At 39.9% G+C, this 18709-nt stretch overlaps 1 protein-coding gene across 5 annotated transcripts in view; it reads right to left on the reverse strand.

The window, feature by feature from the left end:
* dst (dystonin) overlaps positions 1–18709 on the reverse strand; it is a 97561-nt gene that overhangs the window by 60406 nt on the left and 18446 nt on the right. The window contains exons 4-16 of one of the 5 annotated variants that reach the window (XM_085428342.1): positions 18309–18398; positions 16625–16660; positions 15408–15485; positions 12855–12947; positions 3655–3821; positions 3341–3453; positions 3125–3231; positions 2922–3041; positions 2577–2672; positions 2357–2484; positions 898–991; positions 658–812; positions 96–564 (exon numbers count right to left, since the gene is read on the reverse strand). In XM_085428342.1, coding sequence (XP_085284468.1) covers positions 96–564; positions 658–812; positions 898–991; positions 2357–2484; positions 2577–2672; positions 2922–3041; positions 3125–3231; positions 3341–3453; positions 3655–3821; positions 12855–12947; positions 15408–15485; positions 16625–16660; positions 18309–18398 — 1746 coding nt within the window. Of the gene's footprint in view, positions 1–95; positions 565–657; positions 813–897; positions 992–2356; positions 2485–2576; positions 2673–2921; positions 3042–3124; positions 3232–3340; positions 3454–3654; positions 3822–7262; positions 8275–12854; positions 12948–15407; positions 15486–16561; positions 16580–16624; positions 16661–18308; positions 18399–18709 lie in introns of those variants that run through there. The other 4 variants (XM_085428344.1, XM_085428340.1, XM_085428341.1 and 1 more) reach the window with 4 other exon arrangements.

Consider the following 18709-nt stretch of genomic DNA (forward strand, 5'->3'; position numbering starts at 1 on the left):
TAACAACAGAAAAAAAACTCAACACAGATACTCAGCATCTCATTTTAAGTGCCTTAAAATAAACCCACACCAAGTTATAAATCAGAGATGCTCACCTGCATCTCTTCTACCCAGTTTAGAAGGTCCTGAACAAACTTCATGTTGACCTCTTCTTCTGTCAAGCTGGGGTCTGCCAGTGAGGACTTCAGTAAGGGCTTCCGGATCTGCATGTTTTTCAAATGCCTGAGGCTACCTGGGACCATGTCACCACCGCTCCCCAAGTAGCTCTGGACTGATGCAGGCTGCAGACTCGGGGTCAAGGCAGGAGTCAAGGATGGGGTGAGGCACGGCGTAAGGCTGGAGGTGAAGGTGGACCCAGGGGTACCTATTCCCCCTGGGGTGAGTGCAGGAGTAAGGGCTGGTGTCAGGTTAGTGTTAATGCTCTGGGAGAAGCCAGAGTTCAGACTCTGTGTGATGCCTGAGATCATCATTTTGGTTTGCTCTGTTGTCAGGGTGCGGCCTTTGCTGTACACAGAGGAGCATTCGGCTCTCAGGGCTAGAAGATCATCGCGGAGTTTTGACACCCTGTATAGAAGCAGATGACAATTTGAGACATATTTTTTTAATGACATGAGGAAATTTCAGTGTTTTATTTATACAGAAGGATGTACTTTGTACCTTTGGACAAGCTGATCTGCAAATGGGAATTTTCCATCCAGGAGAATCTGGATATCCACTACTTGTTGTCTGAGAATATTCTCACACTCCAACAGGTAGCCAGCGATCTCAGCTTCATTTAGGAACTGAATACCAGACTCAAGACGTTTTGCATCCTTTGAAAAGAAAAAGAAAGGACTTCCAACTCATTGCTATTTTATCACAGCTTGCTGGAGTATTAAACTGAGAGTGCATGCTTACAGACTGCAGGGCCGTTCTCGCCAGTGCAAGCTTGTCCTCGCCGTTAACACAGTCTCGCTGAACCCTGTTGGCAATCTGCTGCAACATTTCAAGCCTAAAAAAACAAAGATGGAAAGTTATTTTACTTGTTTTCACTTGTTTAAAGTCAAAATGTCTAACTCCCCCCCCCCCAAAAAAAAAAATTGAGTTGTCACACAGTGCGCTCACCTGGATCCATAGGCAATGTTGTTATTGAGAAACACTGAGCTGTTAATCTGTAAAGGCTCAGAGTAGACGGTGTCACCAGAGCCGTAGCTGGTGAAACTACTGTTGCTCCCGCTTAAATAAGCCATCTTACTTTACAATGCAAAACTCCTACTGCAGACAAAATCACTGTTTTTCATCCTAACCATCCCCCGAAACAATATCGGGCTCCAAATTCGACAGCTCGATGAAAGCATTCGCAGACCTAACTGAGGGAGCTGTTTTCAACTTGCTCATATTTATAGTGTCACAGCCAGGTGAGGAGCGAGTACAAACTCCCACCCTGAAATACTATGCCGCCCTCGGGGAATAAAAATTAAACGGCAGGTTGAGACAGTCCAGCGTTGTCAGAACTGAGTCTGTTTGGAGGACAGCCAAACTGCTGTAATTGCTGTTTCTGCCAGTTTTCACCACACCCTGAAATAATGCAGTAAATATGATGTGTTTATAGACCATGGAGGAAGGAATTGATATGTAAACTTGTTTAAACGACCATCATTCATAGGGAATTTGGGAAGGTGATGTGTGAGTTTCCATAGAAATACCAGCTACACTGTAAAGCAAACAACAGATGGGGTTCAAATACTTGAAAGCCTTCGCCAAAGAAAATCGCTGCGTCGGTTCACACTTTGACATAAACTTGTGTTGAATCAAGATAATCGAGATTTGTTTTTGTGCTGCTGACTTTGCACTTCATTATTCAAGCAGAATGTAGCCCATCCTCATCATATGCGTAGCATGCACTTTGGCTGTAAACCTGAGCTGAAATATATCATGTAAACGAGATCTTAGATCAGTTGGGGGATTTCTGCTTTAATGAGGCAAATCACTCTCCGACATGCTACACTGACCATCGGTGTCTGGTTTCATTAAAGCCATTAGCAGGCTTGCAATACGACACCGAAGCACTCTCCTCACGCCACCCTCAGAAAATATTTTGCAGACTCACTTAGCATGTGTCTTCATGTTTATCCTTTTTTTTTAAGAAAAGCAGCTCATCAGTGATGGTTTGATTTCTGCATGTGACCTCCAACACACACACAGTTTGTCATATTAAATACCCACTACTTTGACTTATGCGCCTACACATTAGCAGAGTTAATTTCTTCTGCCCATTAAAACCATAAAGTCATAAATAAATTAGTTTATAGAGACTATAAAGATGAGACCTTAAATCACATTAGGATGAGCCTGGGCAGAAAAAGTGCACACCTACCTTTCCACCTCTGGCCTCAGGCTCTTCTCTCTTTCCAGCATGGCGACAATTAGTTTACCCCATTCCTTCTCCACATCATTCGGATGATGACCTGGGGGTAACTGAAGACGTCCAAACTCGATCCACATCTGTCAGGGACAACGCCGGCACACTTATTATCGCTGCAGTGCGTAAGACCATAAATGCAGGAAATGTGTAATCCAATCGTGCACATGTGTACCTCAAGCATTTTGTAGAGATTTTTGATTTTTGTTTTCTCATTTTCTTTTTGTGGGATTTCATGTTCTTTGAATTGAAGATATTGTGTATAAAGTGCCTGTAAAATAAAGAGCAGATTACATAAAAAACAACTTATTTAAAAGTGTCCGATCACTTTTCTGTACCCCCTGCATAATAATCTCTCATGCAGCAAACGGATGCAGCTGCCCTCTCACATCATTAGCATCGCTTTAAGTTGAGCATTAAATTGCAATTATCCTTTACCTTTCAGACATACAGATATGCCTACATTCCAAACACAGTGTAAAACGGGATAACTGGAGCTCATCTTGTTGTGGTGCCATACCTTGAGTTCTACAGGGTTATTGGGGAATGATCTACTTGACATTATGGCCACATTGTGTTTGATCCACTGGCTGAGGTATTTGATCATGTTCTGGTACTCCACCCATTTGATATCAACGTCCTGTTTATAAGAGAAGAAGAATCATGAGAAATAAGGGATTTCTTAGCATTTTAACTTGGACTCGTTGAAGTCGCTTAACTTACATTAGGACTAACTCCTTCAACTCCATCGGGTACTTTGGGGAAGGCATCGTACAGTGTTGAGACGTAGGTGATGACTGATTTTTCATCAGGAGACTGGACGTCAACATCTGATGAGAAACGTACAAACCCAGGGGTCACGAATGACAGCAAACAAGAGCAAGCTGCACTCTGAGAGTTATTTTTCATGATTTGAATGACTCTGTATGTGACTCTTACCCTCAGGATCCAGTAGTCTGGCCACCCCCAGCTGTTCAGCTACACAAAATGCGTCTTCTAAATTTGATCGGTTGGTCTGTGTTGACACACGGCTCATGTCCACAAGGTCCGGTCTGTAATAGAAAGAGGCAGAGGTAGGTAGAGGTAAGGTACACACGGTGTATTACTGTAAGGATAGGGCAACTAAAGCTATAAAAATAAACTCAAGCAGTGATGTCCATATTAGCTGCATTTTTTGAATAAATCAAAAGAAAACCAAAAGCACTATTGTTCTGCAAAAACATGCTGTGTTGTGTGTGTGTTTGTTATAGTACCTGTATTTGTGAATAAGGGCATTAAATAGCCTCCCATCCCTCCACGAGGTTGTGAAATTTTCACATCGCACACCTACGTAGCCCTCTGTCGTCTGCTTGGACCAGAGCAGCAGTCTCTCCTTGGCTGTCATGTCCTCGGACTCTCCCGTCACATGGATCTCCGAGATCTGCCGCAAGGCAAAACAAAAAAACAAAACGCAGAAATGAAATGGCATGACTTCCACGCCTGAGGGTTCAAAGACATCAAATCAAACACATAAACTTGCGATGCACTGCTCTGTGGCATTAAAACTTTATCTTCACTGATTTGCCTGTTTTATAATGGGCTTTAAATGGTCTGGCACCTTCATGTTTCTCTGACCTTTTGCACCTCTGTGTTCCATCCCATCCTCTCCAATCTCAGGCCCCTGGCCTTCCAAAAGTTCCCAAAGCCAGAAGAAGAACTACTGGGCAGCGTGCTTTTTCTTTTCGTGCCCCATCTTTAACTTAAGCTAAGTTAAAGACCAGCTTGTTCACTCTATCCTGCTGGTCTTAATCTTATGCCTAAAGTTTTTACTGGTTCTTATTGCTGTTCTCTTTTGTTTTATCTGTTTTTAACTGTATTGTTTTTATTTATTTCCCATTTTTACCTTCAAATAGCAATTTATTTGAAAGTGCATTATAGATAAAAATTTTTATTATTATTATTATTATTATTATTATTATTAATATGAGGGGAAGGGCATGCAAGAACAGCAACACCAATGGCTGTAACTTAAATGGCTGCTGGATCGACACCTGCGTGCCTGATAACTCGCTCACAGTGAGGATACTCAACTCTATAAGGAAAGTTTTAGTTTTGATTTGATTAACATGAAAAAGTGAAATGGTTGTCTGTCCCTGTGTGTTAGCCCTGCGACAGACTGGCGACCTGTCCAGGGTGTACCCTGCCTCTCGCCCTATGACAGCTGGGATAGGCTCCAGCGCCCCCCGCGACCCTGAAAAGGATAAGCGGAAGCGAATGGATGGATGGATGGATGAAAAAGTTTGCTGAAAATGTCTGCAACATACCAGCAACGTGAGACAGAGTTGCATAATAAATTATCCAATAGTTTTACAGCACACTATACAGCTTCAGTATGGTATAATGACGTAAAGCAAACACTGCCACGTCACAGGTTGATTTTACAGCTGCGTGTTTATAACGTGTATTAAAAATGTGTGGTTGGTGCACTAGTTTCAAAGTTTATTTTCATATCTGGAAAATCTCTTTAACTTTGGTTCAAAACTTTCTAGGAGTTTGTTTTTGTGGAACACAGATACCAAGTAGCCGAAAGTATGGAAACATTATGCATGAGAGACAGGCTTTACACATAAAGCAGAAAAATCACAGACTGTGGTTTTTTTACAGAATGAACTGCAGTCAGTTCAGTAAATCATCAGTCAGTTGATCAGTAAATCAATCTATTCAGGTAGGGAACATGGTGACAACAACAAAAAACATGGCAAAAAAAGGAACAACAAAATCCTTAACATACACATGAATAAAATACAGCGATGTATAAACCTCTGTTTAACTGGACACCACTTTAGTCCTTTTATGCTTTAAACGGAAACCATATATAGTGAGCACAATCGGGCACAATTATGCAACAGTTATACTATTATTATTATTATTATATTATAGCCACAATTCCAGCAGATCAGCTGATCTCAATGCCAGTCCACATCAGCTGATTGCTTATCTGATATCAATATAAAACTCACTATCCGACATACAGGAAATCAGACTGTTTAGGCTGCTAGAGCACTTACATGCTCATCTGCAAGCTGCTTTGCAACCCAGCTCCAGCTTTCACATTGAGAATCTCATATCTGTCACTGACGCCATGTTCTGTGCTGAGGACTTGCTGCTTCTGTCTCCTGTTTGCATGTATACACGTGAAAGGGCTTTGATTTCCCAGAACATGCCACCAAATATAAATGACTGCAAATCAAAATATCAATCTTCCACTTGAGTATAGATCTGACTTAATTATGATTGTGGTGGTAAGTCAAACTTCCCAACCAGGGATTATTACAGACAAGCCAGGGTAACCACAGCTTTCTTCAAAGTGAAAAATAGAAGTGTTAAAGAGCTTAATCTGATTAACTTCATTAATTTAACTGAATGCCTTCATATGACTGTGGCATCCATACCACAACACAACACAAGGGTAAAGGAGATTTAATAAGACTAACAGCAATTTGGTGGATCATCAGCAGGGATGCATTTCAGGGTGAATCACTATATCATTTACTTTTGCACATTTTAGCCTCCATAACCCACTGAAGCTACAATACTATAATAAAAATATGTAAAAATACAAATTAATAATTGAGCTGTTAAATATCCAAAAGCAAAATCTGAGTAACTATTTTTCTGATATGGTTTCTTTGTTTATTTTTGTAAACAAATGGGGGAAAAAGTGCCAAAAACTACTGATGTGACTGAGTTGCAAAATGGTTTGAGGTTACACTTTTTTTGTTGCATACGTGAATACAAAGTTAAATATGAAAGCGCAAATACTTTTGTCACATATCTGACACTTCCTCCCAAACAGCCAATTGATAATGCACCACAGATATTTACTTTATCTCCTACCAAACTTTACTCTGTGGAGAACTACAGTTTTCTCTCTTCTCTGTTTCACCATAAGTTGCTGCTAATGACCAAAAGAGATGAAGATGAAGATAAATTTGAATGATTCTCAGCATTCCCTGATAGTGTTAGCCAGCTAACGCAGATAACATCAACAGGAGTTTGTAGATTTTGTTTGAAGGAGGAAGAATAATGACAAACAAGTTTCGAAGAAGCATGACACTAGAAATAGCTCCCATACTTCAAGATAAAGTCATCTGCCAACTGAGCAAAGCAAAAATGAATCATATACATCTCAACTCTTAGATGTAATAACAGTAATATTATAAACTGTTCAGTCTATAAGGAGATCTATAGATGTGCCTTATATAGAACAAACACACAAAAGTTTGGACCAAAATATTAGATTTGCATTGAATCAGTGAATCTCAGGTACACAAGTACAGATACTGAATTTCCTCTCTAAGCATTGAGATGAGTGCAGAATAGTCGCACATTAAAACACATTTATACAAAATGCTTTCACTCGTTCACAAATGGTAAAACAACAATTATGAGCTTATTTTCACTGTTTTTTTCCATATTTATAAACTATTTTTGAAATACTGTTAAAATATTGTGTACTGTATGTACTGATCATCAGTATAATATGAATTTTTTTTAATGCAAATCAAAAATGTTCTATATGAAATATACAAAAACGTACACGTATAATGAATTATTCTATTACAGTATATTCTTCTCAGTTCAAAACAATAGTTCTTAGCTAATGTGATTATGTGACCTAAATGGTTTTCAAATCGTTTTCTCTCACGTGATCTTTAGTTATTGTGTCTACAAAAAGCTTTTAACAATGCAGAGTGACCTATTTTATCATCTATCATGTACTTGGACACCACCATTGCACTGTTACAGTATCAGACTTCTCCCTAATCTACATGATTTACCCCTGTACCGCCTACAAATAGCACATGGTTTCTTGGTTTACCTCGTGTTCGCTGGAAATACATTTGGCCAGAGCTGGAGCATGTTCTACGTAACCAGAGCAGGTGTAGGCCCTCCGTCTCCTCCTTCGGTGTGCTTGAGAGCCCCATATAATCTTGGCAAAGGTTTCCTCACTTCCAGGTCTGTCATTACCCCTTAGTGTCCGTAGCGTGTGCTCCACTGCTCCAAAGCTAACCGCCCTCCTTAACTGGCGTTGTAGAAGCTTCTTTACAAGCAAACCCTCCTTAGCCGGGACACCTTTGGAAGTAGTGCTGACACCATGGAGCTTCTCTTCCACAGAGGACCTCCTTCTGTCACCATCTGCCTGGTTTGTAGAAAACTTTTCCAACCTGCACGTTAACCTTGTGGCAAGAGGTTGAGTCTGACCATCCCGAAGGATCAGAACTGGTATTTCTCCAACATAAACACCTTTGCTGATGCTGTCTTGCCTAGATAGAGGTTTGGCCACTCCTGATGGCTCATCCAGCTCGGTTTGGTTTTCTCCTGTGTTGCCATCTGGGTCATTTTTACACTCTCCACCACTGCAGATTGCTTTGGTTGTAACAAAAGTCTCACTTTCAGGACTTCTGAGAGATCCAGCAAGCTTTAAGTCTTCCGATTTCCTCTTTTTCCTCTGAAAATAGCGGCGACCTTTAAGATCTTTAGATTCAGGTCTCAAAGGAGCCCTTTTGGGGTCCAAATAATATTCCTCTTTCGGACCCCGAACACAACCACAGGTGTTTCCCATGGCTGTAAATCATATGGTGTCCTAAACATCCACAATGTTAAGCTCCAAACAGCGACCGGTTTTAAGGCGAAGTATCCAGTAAACTCTACTCAATCTAAAACAGCAGGATCCCATCGACATGAAGCCATTGACAGCTTTGCAAGTAGAGCACCGTAAGCAGCGCTTAGCAGGGCAGCCAGACATAAAGCTGGCTCCACTCAGAGCAGAGCTGCCTCCGTCCTTTTGTTGACTGCGGAGAACCGGTCAGCCCCTCGCTCTCTCTGTCTCTCTCACTCTGCATTTCTCACTTGCTCTCTCATGCGTCTCTCCTCTGACACTGGAATCTTTTTTGACCTTTGAAACATTTCTCTGGCTTTGATAATCCAGCACAAACACCATAAATGCACACACAGACGTGTGCTGGTAGCCCTCAGAGCAGGAATGAAAAAGAGTCGTGGATAGACCTGTTTCAGGATGACAAGTCTGTTGCAACAAAACAGTAAACACGCATATGATAGCCGCCTCTTTCCTGTCCTAATATTTATGTAATGCCATAATGTTTCTTTGGGTAAGAGGAGAAGGATCTCAAACTGAAAGTGCATTCCAGTAGAAAACCACGAGCTATGCTGCTTGAGAATTTGGTTCAACAAGTTTAAAGTTCCGTTTAATGCGACGAGTCAGAACGGCTTTGAAAAACAGCAACATATATAGGCCACAAAGAGCAGAACAAGCTCAGGCAGATCCGAGCCGGACAACATAGTGCTTTCACTTTGTCTATCGCTCAAACTCTGCACAATGGCTGAGCCAGAGGTTGGGCTTAAGTCCAATGGTTTAACCAAACAATATGATCTCAGCTGATCACCATGGCAGCAGTTCACATGGGGGCAAATGCTGTGCCCGAGAAATGATTCACCGCATAAAACTCTTCTAGCAATTCAAAGAATTATATAACACTGGACACTTAAAACACTGTCTGAGAAAGAGCGGGACAAACGCACTGCAGAAAAAAATGAGGGAAAAAAGTGGATAATAAGTGTGTTAAAGTGTAACTATAATCCCACCACACAGGAAAGCTTAAAATAGCTTTGAGAGTAACATTTAAACGAGTCCCTGAAGGTCAAAGTCACCTGACAGCCAGCACAGTCCAAACTGCCGGTCACTCCTGCTTCTTCTCACGTTCACCTCATGAGACAACTACGTTGGCCAAGCTGCAGTATTAGCCTATGTTCATACATCTGACAGTAAACATGCTAATATCTTCAAAAGAGTGTGTTAGCATTTGGATTTTTGTTAATGGTAAGCTCTATAGTGAATGAAATAAAACATGAATGAATCACTCATCAATGTGTGTGTGTGTGTGTGTGTGTGTGTGTGTGTGTGTGTGTGTGTGTGTGTGTGTGTGTGTGTGTTAGGTAAATGACAGCACACATGGAAAGAGTGATACTTCATTAGGGTAAAACAAACTGGTTCAGTCAGCAGCAGCAGTGCTTTGTCATGCCAGCGGCATCTAGCCCTCCACACTAAAATTAATATTGTACTAGTTCCCCATGTCACAGGTAAAAAAATAAAGATAAATATAGTGTGCACCATTTTGAGAATAGGAATATCATCGGCTTTGTGTAGCAAGGAAACCTCTTGCACACACAGGAATAAACAATGAAGAGCGACATAACGAGTTAACTGAAGTCAAATATTTGCATAAGTCATAATAAAGTAGCCTGCAGGTATAAGAAAAGCGTGTCATGGAAACAACCCTTTGTTTTCATGCAATATAAAAGTAGTGTTGAGTTCATACATGCCAGTGTGCTATCAGCTGTGACATTTAATAAAAACCAAAGCTGTACACTTTCAGTAAAGCTCAAGTTCTCTCCTGAAGTACCCTTGTATCCTTTTTAAATCAAGAAGAAACAGGCCCCTCGCTGCCACATCCACAGCTTAAGGGCTTGCGTGAGACCGACAGCAGCAGGTGTTGGCATCCTCGCAGACGCTACCTGTCAGCATGTCCAAGCAAAATTATATCAGCTACTTTTCCTCCATTAATTCACTCAGGGCTAGTCAGACAGATGTTTGTTCTATTAACGCTATACGCCTGTAAGACACAGAATTATTTTTGCAATATTTTTCTTCTGACTCACAACTGCCACGTGCCAAAAGCATAGTTAATCTAACAAAAGAAATTGAGATGGGTGAAGTTTCTGCATGCTGTTAGACTTCAGAAGAAGACTGCATGCTGGGTGGACACTCACATTCTTCTGGCACGCACATGCAGACTAGCTCGCTTGGCATAATGTGCCACTGTTCAGTGAAAGAATATTTTTGAGAGCATTCAGGAGGAAATATAACCAACTCTAGAGCACACGATACCCCAAAGCTTTTTTTGTTAATGCACATTAATGCTTAGTTGTACCAATGTGTGCACAAACATTCCCGAGATACTGAGAACATTAAAAAAATTATCTTTTTCAGTAATTTCCCTTTTGTTTAGACATTTAATATTCATTAAAGGCCCTTTAGGCTGCTAGGAGCCATCTGATGTTACAACTGGATATTAATTAAACATGAACTAAAGTAAATTGTCAAGAAAGACAGAAAAAAGCCCAGAGAGATGAATGTTGATGATGGGCTTGATGGAGGGTATGGCACTTGGCAAACCAGCTTCAGAAGGGGTAAGAACTCATTCTTATCAAAAGGAATGGCCTTTTTTTTTTTACTATGTTTAAAATATTAACAAACTTAATTACAAATGAATCAACTGTGTCTGTAACAACTTGTCACATCATCCCTGTGCTCATAAACAGCTTTGTGTCTAAGCAAAGCCAAGCTGTGACGAAGCACTTCACACATCAAGTGCACAGGCCAGATGATGACACTCACGCAGGGGTGAAGAAACACCATCAGAGGTGATGATAGTGATTCTAAATTACACAATTGATATTGAATACTACTGGAGGGGCTATAATAGAAGCAGTAGAATTATGCTGCTGATACTTCCCAGTGCAACAAAAAACACAGGAAACACACTGAATAATATCAGAAGGTACGACAGAGGCGTTCCCTTCAGACGGGAGGCGTTACAGGTGCTCATGTTGGAGGGGAGATGTATTATATGGATATCGATATCTATAAGAATTATCTATATCATTTGTAAATATAGCTGCTACTGCCAACAGGGTGACGAAGGAAGCCAACCAATCTACTGCTGGTCAGCACCCACTAAGAGCTAACTAAAGCTACTAATCTGGACTAGTGCAAATATACAAGACTTTTTTTGAATGTGGAGTCAGCCTCTGCAAAGAAAGACATCTCTGGTTGACAAATGAAGCAGTGAAGTATAGCAAGCATGTCCCATCACAGTGGCATTATGGGTGTCGTCTTGATGATCGTGGTGAGATGATGATCTTGGAAAGAAGGGTTATTTGCAAGTGGTGGTCTGTTGCGGTGGCTGGGCCAGGACTGTGGCTGGGGGGAACCTACTGCCCAGTGAACATCAAGAAGTTAGAAAGGTGCTTGGGTCACCCTTTGGCTACAGCAATTCATCTACCAAATGTGACAGCGATGAACTTCCAGTGTATATGCCCAACAGGATGATTTTCCAGGGCCTGAGAGGGGACACAGTTTCTCTTTGGTGCATCCCAACAGTGGAAGACAGGCCTTGTGATGGCAGATGCTTTCATCGCAGTGGATATGACCACCATGAAATCCAGAGAGGGGTTTCAAGAAACTTAAAAGGCATCAAGAAAAAAATGGCTAAAGTAATGAATATATATGAAATCAATAAGCGGTTATTTTTCGTCTAACTTGTAAACATTTTTGGATATTTTTGTAGTGTCCTTAAGTATGTTCCTCAGGAATCATAATAAGGCTGATGTTTATATCAAGCAAACAGCCTTCCAACAAATAACATACCCACACACACCTACAGTCTCCACTTTACATGGCTTAAATTCATGTACAGGATGCTGTTTTTTTACATCAGTCTAGACAGATAAATCATTCAAAGCATCAGGCTTTTCTAAATGTTCATGCTGCTTTTCCCACACGTTTGCATGAAACAGCGAATGTAGTTTGTTATTTTCTTACAACAACAGTTACGAAGTACTTTTTCACAAGTGTTTACTTAGGTCAGTATGATCTAAGTAAACACTGTCGCTAAGTTACTTATCAAAACTAACCACGGTAACAAGGACCTATGTCACCACAAACTGTTGCGCCTTTTTATACAGCAGAATAAGACAGTCCAAGGTTAGATGAAGTTAATAGTTGATTCTTTTTGTGTTACTGCGTTTATAACTCCTGAAAACATTTTAAGCTGTTAGCTTCTGCAGGCATTAAAATACACGTTTTCTTCGTCTTCTGTACCAGTAACACCTCTTCAGTATTATAAAAGTACAGACTGGGTGTCTGTAGGTTCTGACCCATTGTCTCTACACTTTACTTTTTAAAGGGATTTGTCAGTTTTTATTAGAAGTATGGCTTTGGCCAGTAGGGGTGCTTATGAAAATGTAGCAGTCTCCTTCACTTTAGCCTTTAGAAAATTCATTAAAATCTTGTACTATTGGGCAATCCAGCAAGTTAATCATACAAATTTAATAGGAAAGCTAAACTGGACCCCTATGGTGCTATAGTGCTATGGCAACGCTGAAAACATGAATAATGTGCTTCACTAAACTCAGCATAACAAATGCTGCACAACTTTGACACCTTGTGGTTAAAAACAGAAACACCCAAGTAATGTCGTTAACTAATTTTAAAACAACTGACCTCATTTAGCCCAACACATGACATTCAAAAGCAGAGGGTGCAAAGATCTTAATTACTTGGCAATTAAAAGCATGAGGGTGACAAAAATAACTGGAGTGCAAGACTGACCTGAAAGTGCAGAATTATGGTCCAGATCAATCCCAGCGTCAGTTTTGGGTTGCCGTCTGTGATGTCATCATTTCTTATATTTACAAGTTTGACCTGGTAGAAGGAAATGCAAATTTAGCACATGCAGACTTATTTAAGTACCGTAGTCATAGCCTGCTTCTTCTTTTTTTATATATATTCACCTTTAAGCACTAACAATGAGTTTTCCTCTTCCATATTATGCCTGTCATTCCACAACCACCACAAGAGGGCACAGTCGCCATTGTATTGTGCTAGGGAAGATCGTTACCATAATCACAGTGTGGCACTGAGGGGAACTCGTTAATGTTTTGTAGTAATTAAACGTTTTATAACATAATATAATGAAAAAAGTGCACTTTTTAAACACCCCCTTCAAATAAAGCAGGAAACTACTAAAAAACTAAAATAGTCTGACCACGGTTAGATATTATAGCATTTAATAACGAACTCCTCTACCGCCCATCAGATCATCTGTAACAGCTGTAATCAATCAAAGTTCAGCTTGGACAGTTTACATGCTATGACTACAGAAGTTGCATCATGTGTCTGGTATGTACTGAAGCAAAACAATAGGACAACTCATTTGTTGCAATCTATGAATCCTTTGTCTCGAGCCTTACGTCACATCTGGCTGTGGCTCAACCAGGCTGCCTTCTTCTCATCCTGAGCATGGTGGGGGAGGGGGATGCAATCAAAGCTCTCTGAAATCCCACTGTTGGGATTTGCAGTCAGCGCTCCTTAAATGCTGCTATTACTGTTCATGTTTCATGAATTTTTTGTAAGGAAACAGAAAAATGCCATGAATCCAGCTGTGTCTGATGGTGGCAGTGTCTGAGAACCTGCTTGAACCCAGATATCAGCTTTTTTGCTGTATAAACAAACAGATAGCTACCCCTAAACATGAACTGATATATTTGTGTAAACCATTTGTAAGCCTTTATGTGTACTTAAATCCATAGGTTCTTGAGGGCATGAGACAGTTAATTAATGTTGCCTCTGTACACCAACACAACAATTTTACTGCACATTAATCAAATTGTAATCAAATGACAATGTAACTGAAATGCAGACATTCAGTTTTAATTCAAGGGGTTTAACAAAGCATTGCAAGGGCTGTTTTTAGTAGCTGAATGAAAATCCTTTGTAGTCAATGACTGTCTGAAGTCTAAAACCCATAGATGTCACCAAAGGCTGTTTCCTCCTATGAGGTGCTCTGCTAGGCCATTACTGCAGCAACATTCAGCTGCTGCTTCCTTTTGGGTCTCACATCTGAAAATTATGCTCTCTTGGGGTGAGATCAGGTGACTCATTTGTCATTAAAGAATATGCCATTTCTTTTTCCTTGAGAGAGCCTGGTTTGGTTTGGTAGTGTGCTTTGGGTCATTAACCATTTGTACTGTGAAGCTCTGTCTGTCAGTTTTGTAGCATTTGTCTGAATCTGAGCAGAAAGTACATTTCTGTACACAGTTCTTCCTACTACATCTATCAGCAGTCACAGCATCAATAAGCACTAGTGACCCAGTTCCAGTGGCAGTCATAGACTCCCATCCGATGATATATTCTATATCATGTTTGATAGATGAGGTGAAATGCTCCAAGGCCATTTCTCTCCTTCTCCATACTTTTCTCTTCCCATCACGCTGGTAAAAATTTATCTTGGTTTTACTTGTGGCTCTGGCTGTTTCTAATCTGCCCTTCTTGTTTCTTGAGAGCACCCAGTGGCTTCCACTTTGTTGCAAACCCACTGTATTTCTATTTATGAAAGGGTCTCTTGAATGCAAAATCTGGTAATGATACACCTACCTCCTCAAGAATGTGGGCTCGACAGGGTTAGATATTAAGAAGCTGATTTTCATAAACAAATAAAGATTTGTGTTATATTCTACTTTTGTTGTCTTCTGTGCAGACCTTTTGTTGGTTCTGAGCAGGTCAGTCCATTCCTTTCTAAGAAGGTACCAGATTATTGACTTGGCCACTCCTAAAATCTTAGATATCTCTCTAGTTGGCTCATTTTGGGTTTTCAGCCAAATGACGGCCTCCACGGGACTCCTATCGAGATTTAGAGTGAGCAGCTGCAAAGCTCCAGCTCAAAATCTGGAATTAATGCTTTATCTGGAATAATGAGAGAACATGTCTAACCACTAAACAATTAATTATGAGCCTCTGAAAATGGGGGGTTGTCCATAAAAACTGCTTTCCTAAACAGTTAATGCAGTACTTTTGTAATACCCCCTGAATTGAAGCTGAAAGCCTGCATTTATATCAGATATTAACTGTTTTATTTAAAATTCACTGTGGTGGAATACAGAGGTCAAATGACCAAAATAAAAGCATAATTGGCCAAAAACATTTGGATCTAACTCTAATTCATTACCAAATCAAAGTATAAAAATTACAGCTACTTTTTATGGAAACTTTCAGCTGTTTTTTCAGCTTTGTATGCAAGCTGATTTCCAATAGTCAAGCTGATGGTGTATAATTTAAAGAGTGTGTGGCAATATTGGTGAAATTACTCCAGTCACTATTCCTTACCTGCCGCCTCTTTAAATAGTCCAGCGCTATCTGTACATTCTGGAGTCTGTGGAAGCGCATCCTCCCTCTTTCCCGAGGCTGTGGACATAAAAAGGGAAAGGGAGCCATGTGTGCAAATCAGGATCTTCTCAATGTTAAAGGACACATTTTAAAACAATACAAATGACATGGAGGAAACAGGACATGCGTCTAAGGTTCTTACCCACTATTCTGGTAAGATGACATAAAAGAGCAAACACACAAAAGCTCTTTGCACAACAACAGTGGCCATCTCCCTAAAGAAGATATGCTACATATCACGTACCATCTTAGAACATTTTCCACCATTACCACCTGAACATGTCATAACAAATCACGCTTCCTATGACCTGAATAAATCAATATTATTTGCATGTCTGTCTTCAAATCATCACAGAAAGTTGCATAATATGATCACTTGCGGCAGATGCTTGTGAATAGTCAGGGGCCACTGAATGAGGTCATGAAATGGAAAATGCATTCAAGCCAGGATGCAGCAGCAGCTAAAGACTTGCACTGCATTCAGCTACCTTATTTTGTTTAGTAACGATGAAATGACACCATAAATATAAACCCCATTTGGGTAGTGAATGGTACTCAGTTCCCCTTTTGAAGCCTTCTTCTCAAAAGCAGCATATGAAAAATGTCCAGATCATCACGCAAGACTGAAGAGTTTTGACTGTATGACTAATGATGCGCAAAGCTAGTGAAATGAGTATAAAGACCCAAGCTTCATGGACAGCTTCTGTCATATTTTATTGAATCTTTTTAATGATTTTGCAAGATCAGTGAGCCAAATCGCTCTGTCTTTTTTTAACAGGAACAAAAACTGAAAATTAAAAAGCCTGGGTCTTTGGATCAAGGGCACATTTTTTCTGTGCCATCGGTATCACATTCTAATATGAAAGAAATTTTATAATGTGCTCATGAAAAAAGGTGACTATGAAACAAAGTGCTTCATAGAAGGAAAAATAAAATGGCCAAGTTGTAAAATTCGTCCCTGCTAAAGCAAGTATTTTAGACTACAGTAAGCACAAATCCTATAGTGGGATTGTGTCTGTGCTTCTGTTAACTGGTCACAGCACGCCCTGAATTAGTTTGTTACTAAAGGGGGTGGGAGGGCAAGCCACACGTACCCCCTTATCATCATCCACCGTGTCTCCATGCTGCTCAACTGCGCATGCGTCTGTCCCACTCACCAACCGCAAAGTCTTCAGAAAATCACGCTCCCTTGGCTTATCATCGAAAAGGCAACACATGGGGAAGAAGAGGAAGACATGGACACACACAGCGGCCAAATCATAAGGAAGTTAGACAGTGGACAGAAACAAGTCAAAGAGTGGAGAACAGAGGAGGAGGAAAGTGGGATGTAAACAGAAAACTGATATGCAGGAGGATGAAAGTTAGTCATACTAATGGGGAATAACTGCTGGGATTCCTTGCATGGGACTACATGCAGTCTAAATATACAGACTAGCAACATATTAACACTGACATGTACTACAGTATGCACAAAAAATATCTGAACGTACTTCGGGTAAATAAAGGATTAACAGGTTAACAGATGAATGAAATACTTCAATACTGAAAACATGCAGTACTTCAGGAGCAAAGCATTGCAGCTACATAGTTTTTACTTTCAGTTTTGTTTGAGTATACATTTTCACAGTACGACTACTCGATACTGCAGATTAACATATTTTAAAATGCTGGTCAGAAACAGAAATTTAAAAAAAAAAATGTGACTGGTGATGTTGGGAAAAAAAATCTATCTCAGTTTCACTTCCTGGTCATTCCAGGTTTTGCATGACAGAAAGTGGCTTCAGCAAAGTGTTGCTAAAGAAATCCCAATGCTTTGACTTTAACTGTTTATATTTTTTCAATGCAATTCTGCCCACTTAAAAAGATTTTACATCGTATATATAAAGTCAAATAAAAAATATTTAATTTAATGCATATTGTCAAATTAAATTGACGTGTTTAGCATACATCAGTTTAAACCAAGTGTATCCTCTTTAATAATTAATTGTTTTCATAAATGAACCTTGAATTTTATTTATTTCACATGCATTTTACTCTAAATTATTGCTTCGTGCTCATGAGGGTAGAGACTGTTTTTTAGTTGTTTTGAGTGAAGCATTGAAAGTAAAGTGATTATTCCTCTGAGCTGTGATGCAACATTTTATATCACTTGTTTTAAAAGCAGCCTCAGGAGTTAGAGGGCGAAAAAGCTTGTTAGCAAGTTTGTTAAGTGCCCCAATTAATGTGTCAGAAACCACAGTGGGCAACCACAGAGCTGATTTAGAGTTTACATTTCTGAATGACAGACTACTTAAATGTTATATCAAATCCCACATGAGCTTGGCACAACTTGAGAAGTAATACTGCTACTACTATCACAAATAAACAAGTAACAAAATGTGAATGTAAAAAACAAAAGACATACTCTACTGCTCACATTCATCTTAGACTGAGTAGAACAGCTCAAAAAATTAAAAGAATGACCACATGAGGAAGTTGCATTGATGTCACAGAGAAGACAGAGAGGAAAATTCATTAAAAGTGGGATTTTGATGAGTGGGTTTTGGTGGATACAAAAAGTGATTGGATGGTTTTCTCCCAAGAATCCCTCCCTCCCACAATAAGCCATGTGAGTAAGAAGAGGGAAGGGCCAGTGCATCAGTTATGAGATGGTATGACATAGTGCCCCATGGGAAAAAGAACAGTTCTCGCACTCTGTTTATTAAAGTCAAATGAGAATCTGAATGGGTTTGTAAGACTGGTCTCATAGGAAACTCCTCAGGCTAAGAATTCAACTGGATCCACAAGTACCAAAACACTGTCAGTGTTTATGACTAGAGTAACAGAAAAACATGAACTCACCAGTGTATCTCCAGACAAAACCTCCAACAGCGAGATCAGGTTATGTCCATCTCGTAAGTCTTCATACAGATCATTTATATGCTTTCGTACCTACACAAACAGGGAAGAAACGACACTGTAAACTAACTGCATGCATCATATTAATACCAGACTCTTTTTTTTTAATGTAGTTTTAAAAACATTTTAAGAACAGATCTCACAAACAATGAAGGTCTATCACATTCATAAAGTTGGCATGGCAGTCATTGTTTTTGTTGATGCTTCCATGTGTCAATCACTTAAATTGGTTTCATTTAAGGTCTAATTTTGGGAAAACTTGTTTTAGATCACATTCTTAAAACACGCTGAATCTGTTGAGTTGTAGCAGGATATCACTGTGACACCTCATCTTAACACCTGCG

This window comes from Rhamphochromis longiceps, linkage group LG13 (assembly GCF_057381845.1).
Source record: "Rhamphochromis longiceps isolate RC_006_pf linkage group LG13, R_longiceps_female_GT1.1, whole genome shotgun sequence".
Lineage (NCBI taxonomy): Eukaryota > Metazoa > Chordata > Actinopteri > Cichliformes > Cichlidae > Rhamphochromis > Rhamphochromis longiceps.